General features: G+C 44.3%; 1 protein-coding gene across 4 annotated transcripts in view; it reads right to left on the reverse strand.

Annotated features, from left to right (window-relative positions):
* Nucleotides 1–832: 832 nt before the first annotated feature.
* The window catches only part of PARP11 (poly(ADP-ribose) polymerase family member 11), a 36,312-nt gene continuing 11,627 nt past the window's right edge, over nucleotides 833–25,517 (reverse strand). The window contains exons 2-9 of one of the 4 annotated variants that reach the window (XM_040233745.1): nucleotides 17,942–18,140; nucleotides 13,712–13,840; nucleotides 12,744–12,864; nucleotides 10,009–10,084; nucleotides 6,433–6,505; nucleotides 6,220–6,350; nucleotides 4,606–4,757; nucleotides 833–2,736 (exon numbers count right to left, since the gene is read on the reverse strand). In XM_040233745.1, coding sequence (XP_040089679.1) covers nucleotides 2,420–2,736; nucleotides 4,606–4,757; nucleotides 6,220–6,350; nucleotides 6,433–6,505; nucleotides 10,009–10,084; nucleotides 12,744–12,864; nucleotides 13,712–13,840; nucleotides 17,942–18,085 — 1,143 coding nt within the window. In that variant the 5' untranslated portion in view covers nucleotides 18,086–18,140 and the 3' untranslated portion in view covers nucleotides 833–2,419. Of the gene's footprint in view, nucleotides 2,737–4,605; nucleotides 4,758–6,219; nucleotides 6,351–6,432; nucleotides 6,506–10,008; nucleotides 10,085–12,743; nucleotides 12,865–13,711; nucleotides 13,946–17,941; nucleotides 18,141–25,517 lie in introns of those variants that run through there. The other 3 variants (XM_040233747.1, XM_040233749.1, XM_040233746.1) reach the window with 3 other exon arrangements.

Here is a 25,517-nt window from a genome sequence, read left to right on the forward strand (position 1 = left end):
TCCATTCAAGCATTGGGGAGGCCATTGAATTAAACTGGAAAAAAATTGCTGTGTTGAATTGGGGACTGTCTGAACATCAGTTTGTATGTAAGTAACAAATAAGTAGAAGAAAAAGATTTTCAGCATCTGCCTCCCTGCTGTCTCTGAGGTCGTTTTTGTGAGCAGGTCCGCAGCAGCGGTGAGCCACCCCCCACAAGGCAGCAGCCTGGTGACTTCCTCTCCTGTATTTCCATGGTGACTTCCACATGTTTATAAAATGTGTCCTTTCTAAAAACACTAACAGCACTTCATCAAAACCAGCTGTTCCTCTGCACATCAGTCAGGAACTCTCGGCTGTCACTCGGCTTCAGTGCATTGGACCTGGGCACCAACCAGGTGTCAGTGCGTGACCTACTCTCGGCGCAGTCACATGCCCTCAGGGCTGCAGTGAGTCTGGGGGAGGGGGCAGCTGAAGAACCACCTCACCGAACCTGCTCCCTACGCCTTATTTGTATGATGTCTTTGCAGTTCAAGGGACAGAGCTGAGCGTTCCAGGTGTGGACACTTACTGGGTTTTTCTTGAGAAGTTAAATTACCTTCACTACCTTTCAGCCCAAATTGGGTGAAGGTAATGGAGATGGAATTTAGTAGCAAAGTGAGTTCAAAAAAGGTTTTCCAGGAAAGATACCAGTATTCTGGGGATTTCTCTGGTGGTGCGGTTGTTAAGACCCTGCTCTTCTAAGGCATGGGGGTGTGGCTTCAATTCCTAGTCAGGGAACTAAGATTCCACATGCCCTCGAAGTGCAGACAGAAAATAAATAAATAAATCTAGGAGATGGCAAAATTAAAAAAAAAAAAAAAAAGATACCAATTTTTTTTTTTTTTCCAGGTATAACCACAGAAAATCAAGGCTGGAAAAACTCTTTAACAATCATATGACCAAATCCTCCACCCGACACCTGAACGCCTATGTAACATCTCTGCCAAGTTGCTGTCCTGTCTCTGCTAGAATAGCTTTAGGGGCAGGAAGTTCTTTCAACGTCACTTATTCCTCCTTAAAATAGAACAGCCAGGCAGATGGAGCAGGTAAACAAACTTCACTGAGCACGATTATGAATTGTACCTAATTTTTCAAGACAGTGAACAGACTGTCTGCTGCTACTCAAAAGAACAAATCAGATTTGTTGCAAGCATCTCAGGCTTTCTGCAACGATTCAAAATGGGGAATTTAGAACTGTGGGTTTTATAAATCATAGCTGAATGGCTGTACATTTGGTGGGGGGGGGGAGGATCGGATTAAAAATCTCTTAGAAGTAATCACTGTAAGGCCCCGAAACAAAGGGAAAGTACATGCTTGGTGCTGGAGAAGACTCTTGAGAGTCCCTTGGACTGCAAGGAGATCAAGTCAATCAATCCTAACAGAAATCAACCCTGAATATTCATTCGAAGGACTGATGCTGAAGCTCCAATACTTTGGACACCTGATGTGAAGAGCCAATTCATTGGAAAAGACCCTGATGCTGAGAGAGATTGAGGGCAGAAAGGGGAAACAGAGAATGAGATGGTTGGATGGCATCATTGACTCAATGGACATGAGTCTGAGCAAATTCTGGGAGACAGTGATGGACAGGGCTGCAGTTCATGGGGTTGCAAAGAGTTGGACACAACTGAGTGACTGAACAAGAATATGTGTTGTAAAAAAAATTTCCTTTTGAAGATGCAATAAGTACTTTGTGCAATGAGTCTGGGTATAAGAATTGGGGAGCTCTAGGGGATGAGGTGCCTGCTGATTGCAGTCAGTTGGGCTGCAGGAGGCAGAAGAGGTGAGCAAGGCCACTCACACCCCGTGGACACTCTTTGGCTGTCCCAAAGGCATCAGGAGAGGGTACTCTGTTTTGATCCTCTCCTTCTGGCCTGCTTGGCAGCACTGCCAACGATTCTTTTGTGTCTGATTTCTCTCAAGTTACTCAGGCTGCTTCAAGGTTTTAAACTGCCTCCCATCCTCCCAAAGACTAACAAAGCAACACGTAGATCAATGGATGACCATTTCAGAATTTGTTTACAAAGGCTCAGTTCCTCTGAAGGGACACTTTTTATGTCTACATTTTTATTTTTTGATCATATATAGGAATAAGTCTACTTGAACTGAAAACATTCACCCTAAAGACACATATGGAAACTTTAAAGATGGAGTGACTCAGACCATTCCATTTTGAGCACCGCCTCTAAACAGCAGTGGTATTGCGCTTTAACAAACATTAGTGACAAACAGAAACAGAACAACAAACCAACCATGAAGTCAGCGTGTCTTTTTATAGAGAGGCCTCTTTCTGCTTCAAAAGGATCAGAGCATTAACACTGAGTGGCTAGATGATCGGTGAGCAGACCTCCCTGCGAAAAAGAATATCGCTCCCTCAACCGCGGAGACCTGGATGTGAAATCAGTGAAAGTCTATCAGGTACTCGGGGTAGATCTGGTTGGCGTCGAATACCACAAAGACCCTGGGATTCCAGGTGTCATCCACGCAGCTGTCATACAAGTTTACATAGCTGCCGTCTTTGGAGGGAGGGCGCATATATTTGGAGTCTCCATTTATGTAGTCTCCAATCAGCACTCGGGCGAGAAACATGGATTTGTGTGTTCTGAACAGATGCCGCTGTTGCAGGCTGACCCCGTGGATCTGGAATGTGTTTCCATGCTTTACATCATCTTTGCAGAAGCGGCTGGAGTAAGCAGCATCTCGAGCAAAATAAGTTCCTTAGACAAAAAGGGCCCCAGAGAGCCAAGGTTACTCCAAGGAATGTATGAAACACAAGCGAAAATACTGTGATGGCTAGGGGGACAGACACATGGAATCATATAGCCAAAATAGACGCAGAACTCCCTCAACTATAGGTGTTAAAGAAAAGAACAGAAATCTGTCTGTTGTGGACAGCTGCGTTGCAGGCGGCCACTGGGGTATGTGTGTTAGTACAGACCAGTCCCCACCACCACCACCATCCCCATCCCCACCAAAAGGCAGCTACTAGACTGTGTAGTGTATTCAAAAAGAATATTACAGGGACTTCCCTGGCAGTTCAGTGGTTAAGAGTCCAAGCATCCAAGGCAGGGGTCCCAGGTTTGATCCCTGGTTGGGGAACTAAAATCCCACATGCCACGTGGTGTGGCCAAAAAAAAAAACAATCTTATAAATAAATCCAATATGTAAGACAGACACAAGTGGCTTCTGTAATTACAAGTGGCAGGACCTGCCTCAAAACTGCTGGGACCTCCCTCCCTCTTCTATTTCCTTCTACCCTTTCCCCACCTGCTACCCATCCATCTAAGCACCCATCACTGAGGAGCACTGTGAAACCGTGGGTCTGCACAGATGATTTCAAACCCCAAGAAATCCTGTTTCTATTTTACAAGGTGACAGTTCAATAATATTTTTGGAGACGATAGAACTCCACATCCAGGAAAAGACTTCTGGAGAGAATGCAATGCAGCTCACACCTGAACGTTCCAGAAGGACAAGCCCACAGGTCCACTGGCTAAACAGGAATCTCCATGAAGCGTCTGACTCTTCCAAACTGGGAGGTCTAGGAAGCTGCCCTCAGTAAGGGAATACTTACCCAAAACACTTTGGAAATGAACTGCAAAATCCCCTATTACCCAAATCCGGTGGGATTTATGTAACACCTTTCTGATCCTCTTACACAGTTAAATAAAGGGGATGGCCTTTTCAGCTGTTATTTTTTAAATTAATGCAGCCCCTCTTGCTGGAGGGAAGGTACAAAATAAGGACCAAGCAATGTCTGCATACATGCTAAGTTGCTTCAGTCGTGTCTGACTCTTTGCGACCCAGTGGACTGTAGCCTGCCAGGCTCCTCTGTCCATCGGATTCTTCAGGCAAGAATACTGGAGTGGGTAGCCATGCACTCCTCCAAGGGATCTTTCTGACCAGGGATCAAGCCTACGCCTCCTGCAATGCAGGCGGATTCTTTACCACTGAGCCACCAGGGAAGTCCGAGTCAAGGTCCACCTCTTAATGTTTATGTTGATGTTAATGTTAATGTTTCCCCTCCCCTCTCTCCTTAACGTGCTTGTCTAGTGAGCAAAGACTAAGGAACTCAGACTTCCACAACATTAGGGAAAAGGGGAGGATTTCCCCCATTATTCCTGAAAGCTCATCAACATTCCAAACTATCATTTTCTAAAAAAAACAAACAAAAAATAGACCTATGTACCATGTACACACTAACTGATTTACTTTTTCGTGTACTTGACACAAAACAGTTTGGTGTACAGACTTATCCACGGAAAGGACTTACATGTGGAAACTAAATGTCCTAATGCAAAAACGAGCAAATCTAGACATGATGCCCCATCAGAATGGCTGGGACCTGGGGGCGGCAGTTGGGGGTGGTTATCTGACCTCAGAGAGATGTGGAAAGTCTTCCTTCCATCTTGCACAAGCAGGAAGTGGCTTTTTCGTGGCTGGGAAACTCTGAGGATGTGCCAGGAGCCTAGCATTTCACTTTTGCCTCTAACATTAACTTAATGCCTCTCAAGCCCCTGAATCATCATTAAACCTCTCAAAGAGAAGACTGTCTCCTAGCACCCCAACTAGGTTTGGGTGATTACCTTTTCCAAAGAGAGCACCGTGGATGCCGTTGATTCTCCAGTCAAAGTTGTGAATGCAAATTGCCTCCACGAACTCACTGCTGGTGCCATGGAACAGCATTTGTTCATTAATCTGAGGCACGCCTCTTTTTTTCTTGAGCTGAGCCTTTTTCCTAAAAACACAATGCCCAGACACAAAACACACAGAAATCTACTGTAAGTGGCATCACTGAGTCTTCAGGAGTGAAGCGCAACAGGGTGAAACAGAACACGGTAATTTAACATCTACCATAAGCAGACATACAACAGCTCTGGAAAAAAGAAAATCTCAAATGCTCTTGGGACATCTAAATTGGTTCATCAGAAATTACTAGTTAACAGACAAGGGTAAAAATTATACCCAAAACTACACTATAAACCAACTATACTTCAATTAAATATTTTAATTTTAAAAATTAAAAAAAAAAAACACTACAGACCCCCAGATGATGCCCCATCACAGTAAAATGACTGATTGCTTAAACCAGTCAAGCTTTACTGATACCTAAAAATGACACTGAAAGTGAAAGTCGCTCAGTCGTGTCCGACTCTTTGCGACCCCATGGACTGTAGCCTACCAGGCTCCTCCCTCCATGGATTCTCCAGGCAAGCGTACTGGAGTGGGTTGCCATTTCCTTCTCCAGGGGATCTTCCCGACCCAGGGATTGAACCCAGGTCTCCTGCATTCCAGGCAGACACTTTAACCTCCGAGCCACCAGGGGGACACTACAGACAATAAATAACAGAGTTCACAGAGTCTTTAAATAGTGAAATTCCTTGAGCAAGGGCTATGCCTTGATCATTTTATCCCCAGAGTGCTACATGTTGGTTGAACTGCACTGAATTTTGAATCTTCGGGCTGGAAGGGACATAAAACCATCCAGTTCAACCCTCTTCTCAGTGGACAAACCTCTTCCAAAACATACAAAGATATTCCATGTAGGACTTACTGTAAAAGCCAAAAAAACAAACATACTGAAAATGGCCTAAAATCCTCTGAAGAGGAAAAACTGAACACATAATTACATATTTAGATATGAAAATTAAAATAATGAAATAGATGTGCGTGTATTAACACTGATAACTCTTTTACAGACAACATTATTTTTAAAAAGAACGATGCAGAAAGAGACCTATAACTTAAAATAATAATGTGTATTATATACAAACGAAGGTAGTAAAAATTATCCAGCTGTGGATAAGAACAGCTGTCCCCAACCTTTCAGGCACCAGGGACCAGTTTTGTGGAAGATGACCCTTGTACAGCCCAGGGGTGGGAGGATGGTTTGGGATGACTCAAGCGAATGGCATGTCCTGTGCACTTTATTTCCATTATTATTGCACAAGCTCCACCTCAGGGGGCCAGGCATTAGATCACAGAGGCTGGGGACCCCTGCTGTACAGGAAGTTGGCAGCTGACAGAGCACCTCTCCCCAGGGATGAGGAAGAGGCTGGGAAACCAGGTCAAAACACGTGGAGGAGAGCACGGGGTACTGCTGGTGGCAAACACCATTGAGCGTTTGTGCTTTGCCGTCTCTGAGGCTGCAGAAAGTCGCAGAGGCCAAGGAGTGGGGTTCCGAGTGGAAATGGTCTCACCTGCAGAAGAACTCCCACAAGTCTAGGTTTTGAATTCTCTGAATCCTTTTAATTCTGTTGCGGTCCATTGTTTTCCCAAAGAGACTAGCGACTTCATTGTATTCGTGTGTCTGACTGTGCAAAGGAATAAGCTGTAAAGAGAAGTTGGCACCGTGTTACCGCAGTCCTTCCCCACCTCTCCCGCGGGCGGGCGGTCGCTGGTGCTGCCCTCACCTGGTAGGGCAGCTCGGTGTTCACGTTCTCCCAGTGTGGCGGCATGGGGATGGCCTCGTTCTCACAGATGTAACTTGGGGCAGAAAAGACAAAACAACATATTAGAAGCCACTGGTAATCACTGTCAATGACTCAGACATTTTTTCCCAAGCTGAATTATCATCTGACCAAAGCAATAAGGTGTCATCCTTGGTTTCTTTATTTTAAAACACTTACTGAATACTGGCTTGTGTGCAACTTTCTTAGGGGCTGTGTTGAGAAATCTGATGGGAAACTTCAAAAACGGTATTATTTCGATCTTGTTTCCCTGAATTTGCCAGAGTTTCTTTTAAATGTAGGAAGACTTTAGGTAAAGAAAAGCAATTTCCAAGAAGAAAATCAACTTCTTGATTAAAATAAAACTCCTTTAACAGATTTAGTGTCTATTAAATACCACCCAGAACCCTCAGCTACATGTTCAATGTCCTTTAAGATCTATTATTAACTCAAATCTAAACCTTTCTCTCTTTACTGTCCACTAGGCCCCTGCACGGTCCTAATTAATTCACCCCAAGCAGAAGCTGGTAAAGTCATCTACCATGTTTAAGCCACTGGATGTGAACACAGACAAAGACAATGACCTCGGGGAGCTTGATGGCAGAAGGCTATAACTGATACATGGATCCTGTCTGGTGACTGGAGGTTGTGGAAGAAATGTATCAACTCCTACCCTGTCTTTAACTTATTTTTTATTTTTTTAACTCATTTTACCTTTGTGGACATCACACAATCATGATTTAAAGACGGGGACAAGAGTTTGTGCAAACTCAGAGAGACAGTGAAGGACAGGAAAGCCTGGCGTGCTGCAGTCCGCGGTGTCGCAAAGGGTCGGACATGACTCAGCGACTGAATAACAAAGGTGTAAGAAAGTGAATGGCGGATGGTTTCCCTTCCTCTCCAGTCCCTGGTCTAGTTCTCACCTCTTGCCTCCACACCGAGTAATCACTGCTTTTAGTCTTTTGGGTATTCTAGAACTTTAGGTTAACACAAACCTATGGGGTCTTTTTGTTTGTTTTGCACACAAGAATGATAGCATACTCCTGTGTCTTTTGTAGCTGCTCTATTTTTTTCACTATGTTCTCGGAGGCCCTGCTGTATCACGAAGAGAACTCCCTAGCACACAGCCTGGCACGGGGCAGACAATCTGGACACTGGAAGATGAAGGCGTGCATTCTACTGGGCTGATGCAGGGTACCCCAGTGCATGGACACACCCCCTCCTATTGATCACAAGTTCCCTATGGATGACATTCAGCTGTTTTTCAACTCTTTGCTGCCATTAAGGATGCTACAGAGAACAAGTCTGTCCACTTGTCATTGTACGTGGCCACTTGTCAAACTTTAAGATGAAATTTTTGGAATGGCATTTCTGGGTCAAAGAATATATTTATTCCTGACTTTAACAGAAACTTCCCAGAGGCCCTCCTCGAAGGCTACAGTCATTGACATTCCCAGCAGAAATGTAGAGAATGCCTACTTGTCCACAACCTCTCCGAAGAGGCGTGTTATCAGACTCTGGAATTTCTGTCAATCTGATAATAAGAAATAACCTGGTATAATTTGTATTTCTCTTTTTTATAAGTGAGGCTGCATGAACTGCACAAACTCTTTTCTTATTCTTCTAAATTCTTCAAAGTATTTCATATATTACAGAGATTGTGATACCATGTAACAATACCTTTCCCAGGTTTTCTTTGTTTTTTGTTTTTTTTCGCTTGTGCCTGAAGTATCTTTTTGGCTTTCCAGGTGGCTCAGTTGCAAAGTATCTGCCTGCAATGCAGGAGGCCTGGGTTCGATTCCTGGGTTGGAAAGATCCCCTGGAGAAGGAAATGGCAACCCACTGCAATATTCTTGCCTAGAGAATCCCATGGACAGAGGAGCCTGGCAGGTTACAGTCCATGGGACTGCAAACAGGGACGACTTGGCGACTAAGCAACAACAGAAGTATCTTTCAGCTATGTAAAACGTTTTTGTTTGCTTATTTGTTGAATATTTGCAGCGTTGGTTAATTGCAAATTTCTGGCCAACAGGAAATGTGCTATTCACTTTGCTTGTCATAAGCGCTCGACGTATTCCTGCAATAAATAAGCATTTCTGTATCAACACCTCCTTGTCGTCATTGCTCGTCTGTATCCTGCCTAACCATTCTTCCTTCTATCATCCTGCATCTTAGACTCCGTTCTGGTTATTTCTCTCCCTCTCCTGTCTTTCTGCTATGGATTCTATGGTCCGTGAGAGAACAAAGTGCCTTGCATTACATGCCTCTCCCCACAAAAGGACACCAGATATAGTGACATACAATTACTATAACATTTTCCATTATTATGTCTCATTTTTCTCTCAGATTACATACCCTTTGAAGATAAGCAATTCCTTTCTTAAATTCCTTGTACTTAAGAATGAGGATATGATGTAGCTGGTAAGGAAGTAAAGTTCTCTCCCTTCCTAGAACATTCATTATACAAGTACTTGTATAACTTACAAATCATGATCCTAAAATATATGCCAAAAGTCCCAAGAAGCAAACTAATAGAAACTTCAAAAACTTTTTTCTTTAATCCTTTCAAAACGTCTCCTTGGAAGAAGCAAATGGGCATCTCCTACAATTCACATGCTATTAAACTGCATTTTTTGTTTGTTTCATTTTAAATTCTTTGAACAACACGAATCTCAATATTTGATTGAGGGATCATTCCCAATAATAGGAGAAACACCCTAAAGTTTTTCCCTTCAACTTTATTCATGTGAATAACACCTGTTTATTCTCCTGTTTCTCTTGTGGCATTTATAGCAGGGCTTCCCTGGTGGCTCAGTGGTAAAGAATCTGCCTGCCAACGCAGGAGATGTGGGTTCGATCCCTGGGTCAGGAAGATCCCCTGGAGGAGGAAATGGCAGCCCACTGCAGTATTCTTGCCTGGAGAATCCCCATGGACAGAGGAGCCTGGTGGGGCTACAACCCACGGGGTCGCAGAGTGGGACATGACTTGCTGACTAAACAACAACAAGGCATTTATAGCTTTTCAGGATACGGACAGCAGGCAGCTAGGCCATCGTCCCACGCACTCCTGTCTTCCCAGGGCCCCTTCAGTCACTGCAGATCTGAAATTATCTCCAGGAGTGGCCCAATGGGGTTCAGTGGAGGTGAAGACAAAGTGGGTAATTACTTAGGATTGACAACCCAAATAACTGGATGGTTCCAGGAGAATCTTTCCAAGCTAATTTGAACTTACCTTGGTAGGTTACTTTAAGGATTTATAGTAGAGACCATCAGGCATTTTTTTAAACTACCATTCAAACTGCTCTAAAGAATTGAAAAATACATCTCTCTAAGGGAAATGAAAAGGACGACAGGAAAGGAAAAGCCAGTCGAAAATAACAGTACAGCTCATGCATCAACAAACGTGAAATTCAGTCACGATTAATATTAAGATTATTAAATAACCCACCAAAACAGTTACCGTCTACTTATTCCTCTGCCAAATGTTAAAGAAGAAGAGAGAGCGTCCACTCTCTTTGCACCCTGTTTCCCCCACAATACCTGAAAGCACTGATGGAAAAGGGGGCTCTTTTTATTAAGCGCTGCTTCCCCGTGGTGAGGTTCATCTGCTTCATTTCTGTGCACAGAGACAAAGAGGTGAGTCACGGGAACACACCGGGCAACACAACATCACGAAGCTCTGCAGCCGCACAACGGGACGGTCAAGGACCACGGGGCTTCAGGAGCAGCTGCCAGCACCAGCATTATTAGGGATACCTGACCACGCGTCTGGTTATCAGCTTCCCTGCTTGATCTAAGCTCACACAGGAGGAAGCCAGCCTCACACACAGCTTGGTATGTAGGGTCTATTCCTTTTCGTACCATGCTTGAGTTAAACACGTGAACAGAGAGGGGTTCTCAACTTTGGAAAATTAGAAAGTACTAGGACGAGAAAGAAAGTATTGAATCTTCTGACTGGCTTCTTAAATGTTTACTGATTGTTTCAGAAATGTTGGAAACAACAACAACAACAAAAAAGATACATCACCATGATAAAACTTGCACAACTCACAGTTTCAAAAATCTGTACATCTCTTGCCTTCTCTTTAAATTGTACACCTCAACCAAGAAAATAGAAAACCTAGCTGGACTCAATACAGACTTACACGAGAGATGCTAGTGCCAAGAGGCTGATGAGCTGGCTGACGCAGCACTTTCTTCCTTCTTCTCTTTCTCAGCCATGGCGGTATCTGCCAGGTCCACCTCATCATCCCCCCAAGGTAGGTGCCAAGTCTTACCAAGGGGATTATGGCCAATCTACTACCTTGTCTAAGTGGGTGTCATTCCACTCCAAGATGAGGTGGTTCACCCAGCCGGGCTGATGCTGTGAGAAGTGTGCTCGCCCCTCCTGTACGCCTAAGCTCTGCGTATGCCTAAGCTCTGCACACACCGGCGCAACCACCATGTGGCGAGAAAGCACGGTCGTCCCAGCACATGGAGTTAAGCCTGTGATGCCTTCATCTTATGCCAGCTTGTCTTGAGTTTACTTCTCACCAGTTTTTTTATAAAGAGAAGCTGAGCTGGCTTGTGACAAAATGATGGGGGCTAATTTTGCCAATGTACGTGGGAAACGCTAACACCTACACTTTCGAAACAGTGTCATTATATAGAGGGGTGGGAGCTGGTGTTTATGTGACTCCTGTTTTTTGATAGACTTTTTAAAAATAAACTGCACTGTCCAAGAGAAATGTTCCCCCAAATACAGTTCACTAGAAAGTATTCTTTCAAAGACACGTGGCTTGTTGGACCACCAACCAAACGCTTTGACGAGTCCTGCCCTCCACAAGAAGCTTGAGGTCTGCACCTTGTGACGTCTCAGTGTGGCTTCAACAATGACGGGTGTGCATCCGCCTCACGTGTCCACCAGCACCTTCCGTCCAAGACAAGCGTCGGCCCTTAAAGGCAGCCAATTTGCCTAATGTCATAAAAAATGCTATGCTTAGTCAGCACTGCTGCTGCTGCTAAGTCGCTTCAGTCATGTCCGACTCTGTGCGACCCCATAGATGGCAGCCCACCGGGCTCCCCTGTCCCTAGGATTCTCTAGGCAAGAACACTGGAGTGGGTTGCCATTTCCTTCTCCAATGCATGAAAGTGAAAAGTGAAAGTGAAGTCGCTCAGTCATGTCCAACTCCTAGCGACCCCGTGGACTGCAACCCACCAGGCTCCTCCGTCCATGGGATTTGCCAGGCAAGAGTACTGGAGTGGATTGCCATCGCCTTCTCCGTAGTCAGCACTAACTCTTGATTAAAAACAAATAAACAACTCTGGGGGCACAGGAGTCATTGGAGACTTGGCGGCATCAATGTCTTAGTGGACAATTTAACCCCCTTCAGGCATGAAGGCATGTCTGGGCCTTGGCTCCTCCAAGGGAATCTCCTGGGTTTCACCAGCCCCCCACCCCTCACCACAGCCAGCACTCGCTGTTACAAGGTTTCTGACTCTACTCTCAGAAACCAGGAAAGAACACCTGACCTGGATCACAGAGCCGTGTGGCAGCGCAAAGGCACTTTTGTTACGAAAGCCGCCCTGCCTCCAGGTCCTGTTGCCTCTGAGCAGTAAGCAGCTGAGGCTGGCAACTGGAGACGGCAGTGTGAGTGCAAGAGGTTTGTCCTGGGGTCCCTAAAAGCATCCCCTTGGATTTCATCCCAGATGAACGTTCATCCCGGACTAATTTCATCACAGATGAAATCCAAGTGGGGCTGATTTTCAAATTAGCTGGCTAACCCATGAGAGAGCCAGAAATCAGAAAGGGGCTGAAGGCAATGTCCATTGAAGAGTGGTTTTCTAGGAAAGATACCAAGAGATGGGTCATTTGGCTGAACTTTGGTCTTAAAGCTAGAATGGGCTACCTAGGACTTTGTCACATAACTGCTCCGGTTGATCCTGAAATCGCCTGATGGCTCCTACCTATTTCAAGAGACTGAAAGGATGAGGAGCAAAACAGTGGCTTAGAGGTGTTTTGTGTTCCTTAGCTGAGAAGCATTATATGAACTCAAGATATACGAAACTCTCCATATACATCAGTATCTATAAGCATATGAACACACCTTTATAAAAGGCAAATCCAAAAGATTTAAAATGTTGAATTTTTATAGAGGCATCTTTATGTGTTACAAAAAGAATTTACTTCGCTGTTTGCAAATATTAATATATCAACTAATCCTGATCTGCAGAACTGTAGATTTCAGCATATCAACACACTAAGAACACACAACTATTAGGGAAAGAAAACATACCTGCAAAGTCTATCCTGTAGCTGAATTTGGAAGTGGTAAAAGAAATGGAGCCACAAGGGTTTGCTTTGAAGCTGTTTTCGATATCTTCACTGCTAACTGAACACTGAATGTTGGTATCCGGCTTTAAGACAAACCAGAAAGTTCATTTACCAGCTGTTCACAGAAACGGCTTGGCCACAGAGGCAGGTACTGGGGGACAAGACAGAGAATGGAGGGACAGAGGAAACTTGCTGACCTGTCCTAGTTACCAACATATGGGGAGAATCGGCTAAGACAACATGTGGGCAATGGCTTAAGGATTTTCAGCACTCACCAAAAAAAAACTCTAACCACTGGTTATAAGGCCTTTTTCCAAAGTTTTGCAATGTTTCCAGATTATTGCCAAAATGACACACCTTAAGTGGCTCAAATCTTTTAAGTAGCCTCATAAGTGAAAAAAGAAAAAAGACCACAGACTTGAGTGTGGGCTCGCGTCTCAGCTTAACTGTTGATTAACTGTGTGACTTGGGGCCAGTTACATTAACTTTCCTGAGTTTCCCAGTCTTTGGCTGTTAAGAGAGTGTTAGCATCTGCTTTCAGGCTGCCATGAGGCTGGAGGAGAACACATATCTACACCCTCTGACACGACACTGGGAGCACAGAGGCGCTTCGTGCAGGCTTGGTCTCTTCCCTGACCATCTGTCCACCAAACCAGGCCTGGCCTTGTGCACGCATGCCCAGACGACACACCCTGCAGACACACTCACCCTCTGGACACACAGAAAACACACACCATACCTTCTAAGAAAACACTGTGAAAACCTAGGGAAGGGGAGAGGAGCCAGAAGAGCCTGATTTTTATTTTAGTTCTGCTCTCTGACTTCTCTAAGGTTTGGTTTCTGGCGGGTGCAGCTTCTACTGATTTTTCACGTGAGCAGGATGATGCTCCGTGCGTTTAACCCCCGCCGCCCCACCCAGAGGGGCACTACCTGAAACATGTGCCACTTGCCACACTCCGCCAAGTAAAACCAGCCCCACTGTGTGTCTGACGTGTCCATCTCATCCACCTCGCTGTCTGTCGTCTTGGGTAAGAATTCTTCTGCTTTGTGAAACATCTCCTGAAGTGCCGGAAAGAGAGAAGACATCGTTCTCTGAGTAACCAGTGCGCTGTTTACATATCACTTTTCTTTTTTTAATTTTTACTTATTTACTTAATATATTTACTTGGCTGCAAGTCCAGGGGGCACTAGTGGTAAAGAATTCACCTGCCAATGCAGGAGACTTAAGAAACACAAGTTTGATCCCTGGGTCAGGAAGATTCCCTGGAGGATGAAATGGCAATCCACTCCAGTATTCTTGCCTGGAGAACCCCATGGACAGAGGAGCCTAGTGGGCCATGGTCCATAGGGTCACCAAGGGTCGGACACGACTGAAGTGACTTAGCAGTCACATCACGTCTTGGTTGTGGCACGTGGGATCCCGTTCCCTAGCCAAGGACTGAATATCGGCCCCCTGCATTGGGAACACTGAGTCTGAGCCACTGGACACCAGGAAGTTTCTACACATCGTCTTTCTTCTCACGAAGAGCTGTATGTTAACTGCGATGCTGACAGACAGCACACTGGCTCGCATGCTGGCTCTGAAGATAGACATCTGAAATGATGAATACCACATCTGCACAGCAGACATGGAACATAAAGCTCCAGTTTTTAGCAGCAACTGCTGGAGAAACAGTTTGGAGGTTTTGGATTAACTGCTTATAAGAGAAGTTCCCAGAGTAGGCTGTTTAGAAAAAAAAAAAAAAAGGAAAGCTTCCATGTGCATGTGCTCAGTCTCTAAGTCAGGTCTGACTTTTTTTGCGACCCTAGGACTGGAGCCCGCCAGGGTCCTCTGTTATTTCCCAGGCAACAATACTGGAGCGGATTGCTGTTTCCTTCTCCAGGGAATCTTCCCAACCAAGGGGTCAACCCCAAATCTCTCACGTCTTCCCATTGGCAGGCAGGTTCTTTACCACTGCACCACCTGGGAAGCCTCAATTCAGTCTGGGATTATGAAGTAAACCACAAATTTTAATTTTACATTAAAACTGTCCATAGTCTGTTAAAAAATCTTGGTATTTAAAAAAAAAATACTATCATTGCTTAACAAATAAGACAAACAATCAGACACTTGGGTGGATGTTTCGATGTCCATGCAACCACTTAAGTAAGCTGTATCAGCACCTAGAAGCACTCCAGCTTCTCAGTTTAGCGCTGAGAAATGTGTCTTATCCTATGTTCATGTATTTGGCTAAAGGATCCACACTACCACAACTAGTTAAGACCAAATACTGACACATTCGATTTTTGTTTTAAACATTCGTATTTCGGGAACTCCCTGGCGGTCCAGTGGCTGAGACTGGAGTTTTCACTGCCAGTGCCCGATTCAATCCCTGGCTAGAGAACTAAGATCCTGTAAGCTGTATGGCGTATCTTTTTAAAAAGGAATTAGTTAAGTATTCATATTTCGTTTAGTGGCATGGAAATGTGTTTATAATATATAGTACAGAGAGTACAAAGAAGGCTATAATAAATGCAAACAGTACGATCCAATTCTAATAAAAATATACATCTATCTTCACCCACATGAATGTGTATGTCTATATATGCACGTGTACATGTATACATAGAAAAGTCCAAATGGATATACATTTAACACGGCTTTTTCCCTGAATGTTAGGATAGTAACAGTAATAATAGTAACCCTTATATGACTCTTCAGTTCAGTTCAGTTCAGTCGCTCAGTCGTGTCCGACTCTTTGCAACCCCATGGACTGCAGCACACCAGGCCTCCCTCTCCAACACCAACTCCCACAGTTTACCCAAACTCATGTCCATTGAGTCGGTGATGCCATCCAACCATCTCATCCTCTGTCATCCCCTTCTCTTCCTGCCCTCAATCTTTCCAAGCATCAGTCTTTTCAAATGAGTCAGCTCTTCGCACCAGGTGGCCAAAGTGTTGGGAGTTTCAGCTTCAACATCAGTCCTCCCCATGAACACCCAGGGCTGATCTCCTTTAGGATGGACTCTTACTAGGTGCCAAATGCTGTCCCCAGCGCTGCACAAGCAATACTCACAACAGCCCTGTAACATAGGCACTATTATTACCCCACATTTATAAATAAGGTCACAACAGGGAAGCCAGGGTTCAAACCCAGGTAGTGCAGACCTAGGGTCTGTGCACTTCCACACCATGGAACACTGCTTTGTATTTCCTTATCAATGACTTTATAATCTTGTCTATATCATGTACATGTTACTATTTTTGAAAGTTTTAAACATTTTTGGGTGGAGAATGTGATGAAGAGGAGGTCACCAGAAAAGAGGGAAAGAGGTGAGTCATGAAGATTCAACTCTACCTAGAATGTAGCTTTCTGTCCTCATTCTCTATGGGTTTTTAAATTACTAAATTTGCACAGCTAATATATGAAAAGATTCTCCTTGCAAAAAAAGTAGAACATTCAAGATAAAGACTTCTTTGACCGTCACTTCCCTTCCTGGTAGCTCTCAGCTTCTTTCTCCACAGTTAATCAATACTATTTACTTAACTGTGTATCATTCAGACTTTGTTGTGTGAGTGTGTATATGTGTGTGTGTTTCATCATACACACACACACAAAGTTAAACAGTTACTGGTGATTTGTCAAAACTTTAATTTCCTGTATCTCTGATTTTTTTTTTTTTTGGCAAAGAATATGTATTACTTGGGTAATTTGGAAAACACTTGTTTTAAATTCATTCTTTAAAGTATCCAGAAGTGGTGTCACCTGGGATAAGCTTCTATGCCCTTGTTGAGACCACGGTTTCCTTCTCACAAACCTGAGATAGGAAGATCCTTTTTCCTGGGCTGCCGGGAGACATGATGCCCAGTCCTGCAGAGTACCAAGCACAGTACCTGAGCACAGGGGATGGGGCTTGTTATTTTTTCATTCATGTTTGGAAACTCTCTCCAAGGAACGCTTTGTAAAATTATGTTCAGGAATTTCCCTTCATGTTTTAAAGTGGATTGGCTGCTAAAAAATGAAAACCAGATCACCCTTGGAGCAAGAGCTGTAGATTTAGGCTCTGCTGTGTGGCTAAGTAGGTAAAGACTCCATCTGCCAACGCAGGAGACACAGCCTTGAACCCTGGGTCGGGCAGATCCCCTGGAGGAGGAAATGGCAACCCACTCCAGTGTTCTTGCCCGGAAAATCCCATGGACAGAGGTGCCTGGCGGGCTGCAGTCCGTAAGGTCAGAGTCAGACGTGACTGAGCAGCTGAGCACACACGCACGTGCATTCCACCTTATGTATTTTAACCCAGGAATAAAGGCAGTGATTTAAATTTTACGATCAGTTGTGTAAGATCAGCGCCTACTCTTCCTTCTTTATTACTGTTCACCAAATTTGCCCATTTTACTGTGAGACACAGAAAGCAAGAGTGACCTAAATTTAGTTTTCCTTCCGAAAATAACTTGAAAAATTGCAAAGGATGAATTTCAAGGGAAGAGTTCAGATAAATATTTGGCTTATGAGTTCCATCTAGGAGAAAAGGGATGGGAGATAGGAAAGCCCCCTGGACACAGCAAACATGCAACCAGTGTGCTGTAGAGCGCCACACTAACCCAGGGCCACACTGTGAGCCCGGTCACAAGGGGGCGTGCTCACCAGTCCTTTCCAGGCGGCCCGTCATAGGCAGCTGTGTGTGTGTCAGCAGGCCAGAGAGGGGGCGCCCAGGACAGACTTGTCTCATCATCCCGGTACAGAGAGGGCAATACCACAGGCTGGTACCACTGCCCTAAAGAGATTCAGCTTTTATAAAATTCTTTGTCAATTTACACTAATTTTTTCCTCCACATCCCAAGGCACAAAAGAAGTCATTATTCTCCAATTAATGTTGTGGGGGGGGACAAAATAGAGGAAAGATAATTACATTGTCTAGAATCACACAGCTGGCAGTTCAAAGAAGATTCTAGAAATACCCGAGGCCTCTGGAGCATCGGTTCTTCCCTAAGATGCCAGCCCCATCGCCTCTGGGGCTAAAGGTGAATGTGACCGCTTTGCTTCACAAATGCTGTGACTTTCTTTCTACAGACTCAGTTCATAAGACTAACTTGTATGGTTTTCAACAAGTTCACCCTCCAAAGGAATGGCTAGTGTATATAATTAGGCTCAAAGAGTTAAGTCAAGCTTCAGTGAATACCTTTAAAATACTGTAACCGCAGAAGTAATGTATCGAGGTTATAATACATTTATAGGCAACGAAAGGAGTGTGCACAAGCTGTCCACCAGGGAGGAGGCAGTCAATAAACGTCAGTGAGATGGGTTCGATCAGCCAGGATGCCATCCTCAGCTTGATCTTCTGGTTAACTGGCAGACAATGATACTTCCTGCAAATCAGGCTGAGGAGAAAAAAAAAAAAGTTAATGTAAAGTGGAAAAAAACATTTTGTAAATTTTCAAGTGCAATGCGTATGCTGGCGGAGCCTGTCAACAATGCTAGCTATTCCAAAGGGAATATTTATAGGGCCTGGGAGCAATCAGTATGGATCATCAAATTGAAAGGCTAGGTGGAAGATAAGATTAAAGTCAAAATCCTGGCCTGTGGGAGAAAACTAACATTTCAGATGGCTAAAACCCTCTGATGAGTTTATTAAAATAAGTATCAATTATTTGGTTAGTATAAACATAACACCTTGAGGAAATAATATTTGGTAATGAAAACCTCCTTGTTTCTTATATGTGTCAAACTGTGAACTGTTAGTCGCTCAGTTGCATCCGACTCTTTTCGATCCCATGGACTGCAGCCTCCTCCGTCCATGGGATAATCCAGGTAAGAATACTAGAGTGGGTTGCCATTTCCTGCTCCAAGGAATCTTCCCAACCCAGGGATCAAACCTGGGTCTCCTGCACTGCAGGCAGATTCTTCACCAACTGAGCCACCAGGGAAGGCCCCCTGATTATAGGAAGAAGGTCCAAAACTGGCTATCGAAAGCTTAGAAACAGGGTGGAACTTTTGGAACGACAAAACTGCATTTTAACTGGTGGACGTTATTTAAAGAACAACAACATTTAGTCTCTGGAAACTGTCCTAAGAGCATAAGGCAAAAGAAGTATTTGCTCAAGAAAATCTATGCAGTCTCAGAGCAGGCAAGGGAGGCTCTGGCCTCTGAGCTGAGGTCTGCTCCATCAGCCCCGCTCCCCCTGCTCTGTGCTGCAGACAAGAAGACGGGTTTCCTCTCTCCCCAGCTGCTGCTCTGGGGCTACGACACCCTGGAAGGGGCCGACTGCTCCACGTGCAGAAGGTCTATTTCGGGCAGACAACACCAAGGACTCATCTCCTTTCCTCTACCCAGTCCCCACTCATTTGGTGGAAGCTCCTGTCCACACCCAATGTGCTGTGAATACGGGGCCCTGACTGCTTCCACCTAGTTTACTCCCAGGGTAAAGGATTCACGGCAGGAGGTTTAGTAAGTCAAGAAGACCAAGGGCTGTCCCCTCTCACCCAGTGCCCACTCAGAGAAAGGTGGCACTCTGGGAAGAATGGGCTCCCATCTCCAGCTCCAGGTGCAGTGACACTGGGGTTCTATTTACAGGAGCAAAGGTACACCCCTGCTTAGGATGTAGAGATCCATGTATCTGCCTGAGGGGGCTGGCTCTACGTGAACAGAGATTAGAGAACCTCATGCCTAAGAACATTATTGAAAAAAAAAAAAATAGCCATCTTTTCATGAAATTAAGGAGAAGCTCTGATATAAGCAGAATGGCAGACTAGTCAAAAAGTAATATAGAGAACCAGGGAAAGCCAGCAAGAGCCCACATGGAATCAACAGTGGCAGTGGGAAGGCTGTGCACAAGCTCTCGGCTGTACCAACCCAGGAGTGGCCAGAGCAGGTCCTGGGGCGGATGTGGCATCTCCACGGCTGCACACCAATCCATCAGCACGGGGGGAACCTCATGGGCACAAGGGGCTTAAACAGTTCTTCTAACAAAACCTCGAGTGAACCGCCCTTTTCCGCCGAGTCTTTTATAAAAAAATCAGTTGTCTGCATGTTTGTGGGCCTACTTCTAGACCTTCTATTCTAATAAACATTTTTTTCTCTCTTGAATACACGGTTTTGAGTGGAGTTTCATGTCATGTTGCTTGCTCAGTCATGTGCAACTCTCTGAACTGTAGCCCGCCAGGCTCCTTTATCCATGGGATTCCCTAGGCAAGAATACTGGAGTGGGTTGCAATTTCCTCCTCCAGGGGATCTTCCGGATCCAGGGATTGAACCCACGTCTCTGGCATCTCCTGCATTAGCAGGTGGATTCTTTACCACTAGTGCCACTTAGGAAGGCCACAGTTTCATACTGAATCTTTTAATCAGGTAGTGTTCAGTTCAGTGGCTCAGATGGTAGAGTGTCTGCCTGTAATACGGGAGACCCAGGTTCGATCCCTGGGTTGGGAAGATCTCCTGGAGAAGGAAATGGCAACCCACTCCATTATTCTTGCCTGGAGAATCCCAGGGACTGAGGAGCCTGGTAAGCTACAGTCCATGGAGTCGTAAAGAGTCGGACAAGACTGAGCAACTTCACTTCACTTCACTTCACTTCAGCGTTCAGTTCTGCTCAGTTCAGTTGCTCAGTCGTGTCTTTGAGACCCCATGAACCTCAACATGCCAGGCCTCCCTGTCCATCACCAACTCCCGGAGTCCACCCAAAGCCATGTCCATTGAGTTGGTGATGCCATCCAACCATCTCATCCTCTGTCTTCCCCTTCTCCTCCTGCCCTCAATCTTTCCCAGCATCAGGGTCTTTTCAAATGAGTCAGCTCTTCCCATCAGGTGGCTGAAGTATTGGAGTTTCAGTTTCAACATCAGTCCTTTCAACAAACACCCAGGACTGATCTCCTTTACGATGGACTGGTTGGATCTCCTTGCAGTCCAAAGGACTCTCAAGAGTCTTCTCCAACACCACAGTTCAAAAGCACCAATTCTTCGGTGCTCAGCTTTCTCCATATTCCAACTCTCACATCCATACATGACCACAGGAAAAACCATAGCCTTGATTAGACAGGCCTTTGTTGGCAAAGCAATGTCTCTGCTTTTTAATATGCTATCTAGGTTGGTCATAACTTTTCTTCCAAGGAGTAGGCATCTTTTAATTTCATGGCTGCAGTCACCATCTGCAGTGATTTTGGAGCCCCCAAAAAACAAAGTCTGACACTGTTTCCACTGTTTCCCCATCTATTTCCCATGAAGTGATGGGACCAGATGCCATGATCTTCGTTTTCTGAATGTTGAGCTTTAAGCCAACTTTTTCACTCTCCTCTTTCACTTTCATCAAGAGGCTTTTTAGTTCCTCTTCACTTTCTCCCATAAGGGTGGTATCGACTGCATATCTGAGGTTATTGATATTTCTCCTGGCAATCTTGACTCCAGCTTGTGCTTCTTCCAGCCCAGCATTTCTCATGATGTACTCTGCATATAAGTTAAATAAGCAGGGTGACAATATACAGCCTTGACGCACTCCTTTTCCTATTTGGAACCAATCTGTTGTTCCATGTCCAGTTCTAACTGTTGCTTCCTGACCTGTATACAGGTTTCTCAAGAGGCAGGTCAGGTGGTCTGGTTAGTACTCCAAATTTGTTCTTCTTTCTCAGAACTGCTTTGGCAAGTCTAGGTCCGTTCATGTTTGATTGGGATTCAATAGTGAGTGAGCTATTCATCTCAACAATATTTAGTATTCCAACCTGTGAATGAGGTATGTCTCTTGACATACCTCATATTTACATCTTTTTTAACTGTTTTCAATAATGTTTTAAAGTTTTCGGTGTACAGATCCCACACATCATTTCTGCAAGATTCATGCCTAGGTATGTCATATTTTTGATACTACTGTAAATGGAACTGCATTTGAAATTTCAATTTCTGATTGAATGTTGCTAGTATGCAGAGATATGTTGATTTGGGGATATGGTTTCTGTATTTGGCAACCTTCGTAAACTCACTTATTATTTCTAGAAAACTTCCGGACATTTCATCACATTTTCTATTCAGGCGTCATACAGACAGAAGCTTTCCTTCTTTCTCCTAGCATACAGATGTCTGTTTTTTTCTGTGCTTTCTTTTTCTTGTCTTACTGCACTGGTTATAATTTCTAGGATAAAGATGCATAAACAACAAGCATCACTTCCTCTTTCCTGATCTTAGTGGGGAAGCATTCAGTCTTTGACTACCAAGTTTGATATTAGATACAGGTTATTTCACTGATGTCCCTTGGGTCAGGGGTCCCCAAGGTCAACCTCAGGCTCATGACAGAAGAATTCACAGGACTCAGAGTTGGTTGATTCATGGCTACAGTTTATTACAGTAAAAGTATACAGAGTGAAATAAACACCATGGGGAAAGTGGACGGGGTGAAGTCCAGAGGAACCATGTTCAAGCTTTTGACACCTAATTCTCCCAGAAACTATGTGGGCAACAAAGTGCTGCCCATCAGGGACACTCACCTGAGCCTAGGTGTCCAGGGGTTCTACTGGGTATTGGTCATGCAAGCATATAGCACCTGTGTGGGTGACCCACCTCAGCTGCCAAAGTTCCAGACCTCCAGAAGGTTAGAACTCACCATGAATCACGCTGCTAGTATAAACTATCTGGACACTGATAGAGCATGGCTGAAGATCGCGAGCATGCAATTACACTCATTAGATAACCAATTGCAAGAGTTCAGTTCTTTGGAGTTCAGCAAAGGACAGTCATGAAAACAGGCTCTTTCTTGAGAATGTGCAGTTTGAGCAGCCCAGGCCTGTTCAGTTAACCTTTTCTGTACAGGAGGGCCTAGAGGAGCTATCCCACGTTGAAGGTCAGGAAGGGCGGCGGTGAGGAGATACCCTTCGTCCAAGGTAAGGAGCAGCGGCTGCACTTTGCTGGAGCAGCCGTGAAGAGATACCCCACGCCCAAAGTAAGAGAAACCCAAGTAAGATGGTAGGTGTTGCAAGAGGGCATCAGAGGGCAGACACACTGAAACCATACTCACAGAAAACTAGTCAATCTAATCACACTAGGACCACAGCCTTGTCTAAATGAAACCAAGCCATGCCAGTGGGGCAACCCAAGACGGGTGGGTCATGGTGAGAGGTCTGACAGAATGTGGTCCACTGGAGAAGGGAATGGCAAACCACTTTAGTATTCTTGCCTTGAGAAACCCATGAACAGTATGAAAAGGCAAAATAATAGGATACTGAACGAGGAACTCCCCAGGTCAGTAGGTGCCCAATATGCTACTGGAGATCAGTGGAGAAATAACTCCAGAAAGAATGAAGGGATGGAGCCAAAGCAAAAACAATACCCAGCTGTGGATGTGACTAGTGATAGAAACAAAGTCCGATGCTGTAAAGAGCAATATTGCATAGGAACCTGGAATGTCAGGTCCATGAATCAAGGCAAATTGGAAGTGGTCAAACAAGAGATGGCAAGAGTGAACATCGACATTCTAGGAATCAGCGAACTAAAATGGACTGGAATGGGTGAATTTAACTCAGATGACCATTTTATCTACTACTGTGGGCAGGAATCCCTCAGAAGAAATGGAGTAGCCATCATGGTCAACAAAAGACTCCGAAACTTGGATGCAATCTCAAAAACGACAGAATGATCTCTGTTCCTTTCCAAGGCAAACCATTCAATATCACTGTAATCCAAGTCTATGCCCCAACCAGTAATGCTGAAGAAGCTGAAGTTGAACAGTTCTATGAAGACCTACAAGACCTTGTAGAACTAACACCCAAAAAAGATGTCCTTTTCATTATAGGGGACTGGAATGCAAAAGTAGGAAGTCAAGAAACACCTGGAGTAACAAGAAAATTTGACCTTGGAATGCGGAACGAAGCAGGGCAAAGACTAATAGAGTTTTGCCAAGAAAATGCACTGGTCATAGCAAACACCCTCTTCCAACAACACAAGAGAAGACTCTACACATGGACATCACCAGATGGTCAACACCAAAATCAGACTGATTATATTCTTTGCAGCCAAAGATGGAGAAGCTCTATACAGTCAGCAAAAACAAGACCAGGAGCTGACTGTGGCTCAGATCATGAACTCCTTATTGCCAAATTCAGACTGAAATTGAAGAAAACCGTTAGACCATTTAGGTATGACCTAAATCATATCCCTTATGATTATACAGTGGAAGTGAGAAATAGATTTAAGGGCCTAGATCTGACAGATAGAGTGCCTGATGAACTATGGAATGAGGTTCATGACATTATACAGGAGACAGCGATCAAGACCATCATCCCCATGGAAAAGAAATGCAAAAAAGCAAAATGGCTGTCTGGGGAGGCCTTACAAATAGCTGTGAAAAGAAGAGAAGCGAAAGGCAAAGGAGAAAAGGAAAGATATAAGCATCTGAATGCAGAGTTCCAAAGAATAGCAAGAAGAGATAAGAAAACCTTCTAAAGCGATCAATGCAAAGAAATAGAGGAAAACAACAGAATGGGAAAGACTAGAGATCTCTTCAAGAAAATTAGAGATACCAAGGGAACATTTAATGCAAAGATGGGCTCGATAAAGGACAGAAATGGTCTGAAGCTAACAGAAGCAGAAGATATTAAGAAGAGGTGGCAAGAATACACAGAAGAACTGTACAAAAAAGATCTTCATGATCCAGATAATCATAATGGTGTGATCACTCACCTAGAGCCAGACATCCTGGAATGTGAAGTCAAGTGGGCCTTAGAAAGCATCACTACGAACAAAGCTAGTGGAGGTGATGGAATTCCAGTGCAGCTATTTCAAATCCTGAAAGATGATGCTGTGAAAGTGCTGCACTCAATATGCCAGCACATTTAGAAAACTCAGTGGCCACAGGACTGGAAAAGGTCAGTTTTCATTCCAATTCCAAAGAAAGGCAATGACAAAGAATGCTCAAACTACCGCACAACTGCATTCATCTCACACACTAGTAAAGTAATGCTCAAAATTCTCCAAGCCAGGCTTCAACAATACATGAACCGTGAACTTCCAGATGTTCAAGCTGGTTTTACAAAAGGCAGAGGAACCAGAGATCAAATTGCCAACATCCGCTGGATCATCAAAAAATCAAGAGAGTTCCAGAAAAACATCTATTTCTGCTTTATTGACTATGCCAAAGCCTTTGACTGGGTGGATCACAATAAACTGTGGAAAATTGTGAGAGAGATGGGAATACCAGACCACCTGACCTGCCTCTTGAGAAGTCTGTATGCAGGTCAGGAAGCAACAGTTAGAACTGGACATGGAACAACAGACTGGTTCCAAATAGGAAAAGGAGTGTGTCAAGGCTGTATATTGTCACCCTGTTTATTTAACTTATATGCAGAGTACATCATGAGAAACGCTGGACTGGAAGAAACACAAGCTGGGATCAAGATTGCCGGGAGAAATATCAATAACCTCAGATATGCAGATGACACCACCCTTATGTCAGAAAGTGAAGAGGAACTAAAAAGCCTCTTGATGAAAGTGAAAGAGGAGAGTGAAAAAGTTGGCTTAAAGCTCAACATTCAGAAAACGAAGATCATGGCATCTGGTCCCATCACTTCATGGGAAATAGATGGGGAAACAGTGGAAACAGTGTCAGACTTTGTTTTTTGGGGGCTCCAAAATCACTGCAGATGGTGACTGCAGCCATGAAATTAAAAGACGCCTACTCCTTGGAAGAAAAGTTATGACCAACCTAGATAGCATATTAAAAAGCAGAGACATTACTTTGCCAACTAAGGTCCGTCTAGTCAAGGCTATGGTTTTTCCTGTG

Source organism: Oryx dammah, unplaced genomic scaffold, assembly GCF_014754425.2.
Source record: "Oryx dammah isolate SB20612 unplaced genomic scaffold, SCBI_Odam_1.1 HiC_scaffold_29, whole genome shotgun sequence".
NCBI classification, from domain to species: Eukaryota; Metazoa; Chordata; class Mammalia; order Artiodactyla; family Bovidae; genus Oryx; species Oryx dammah.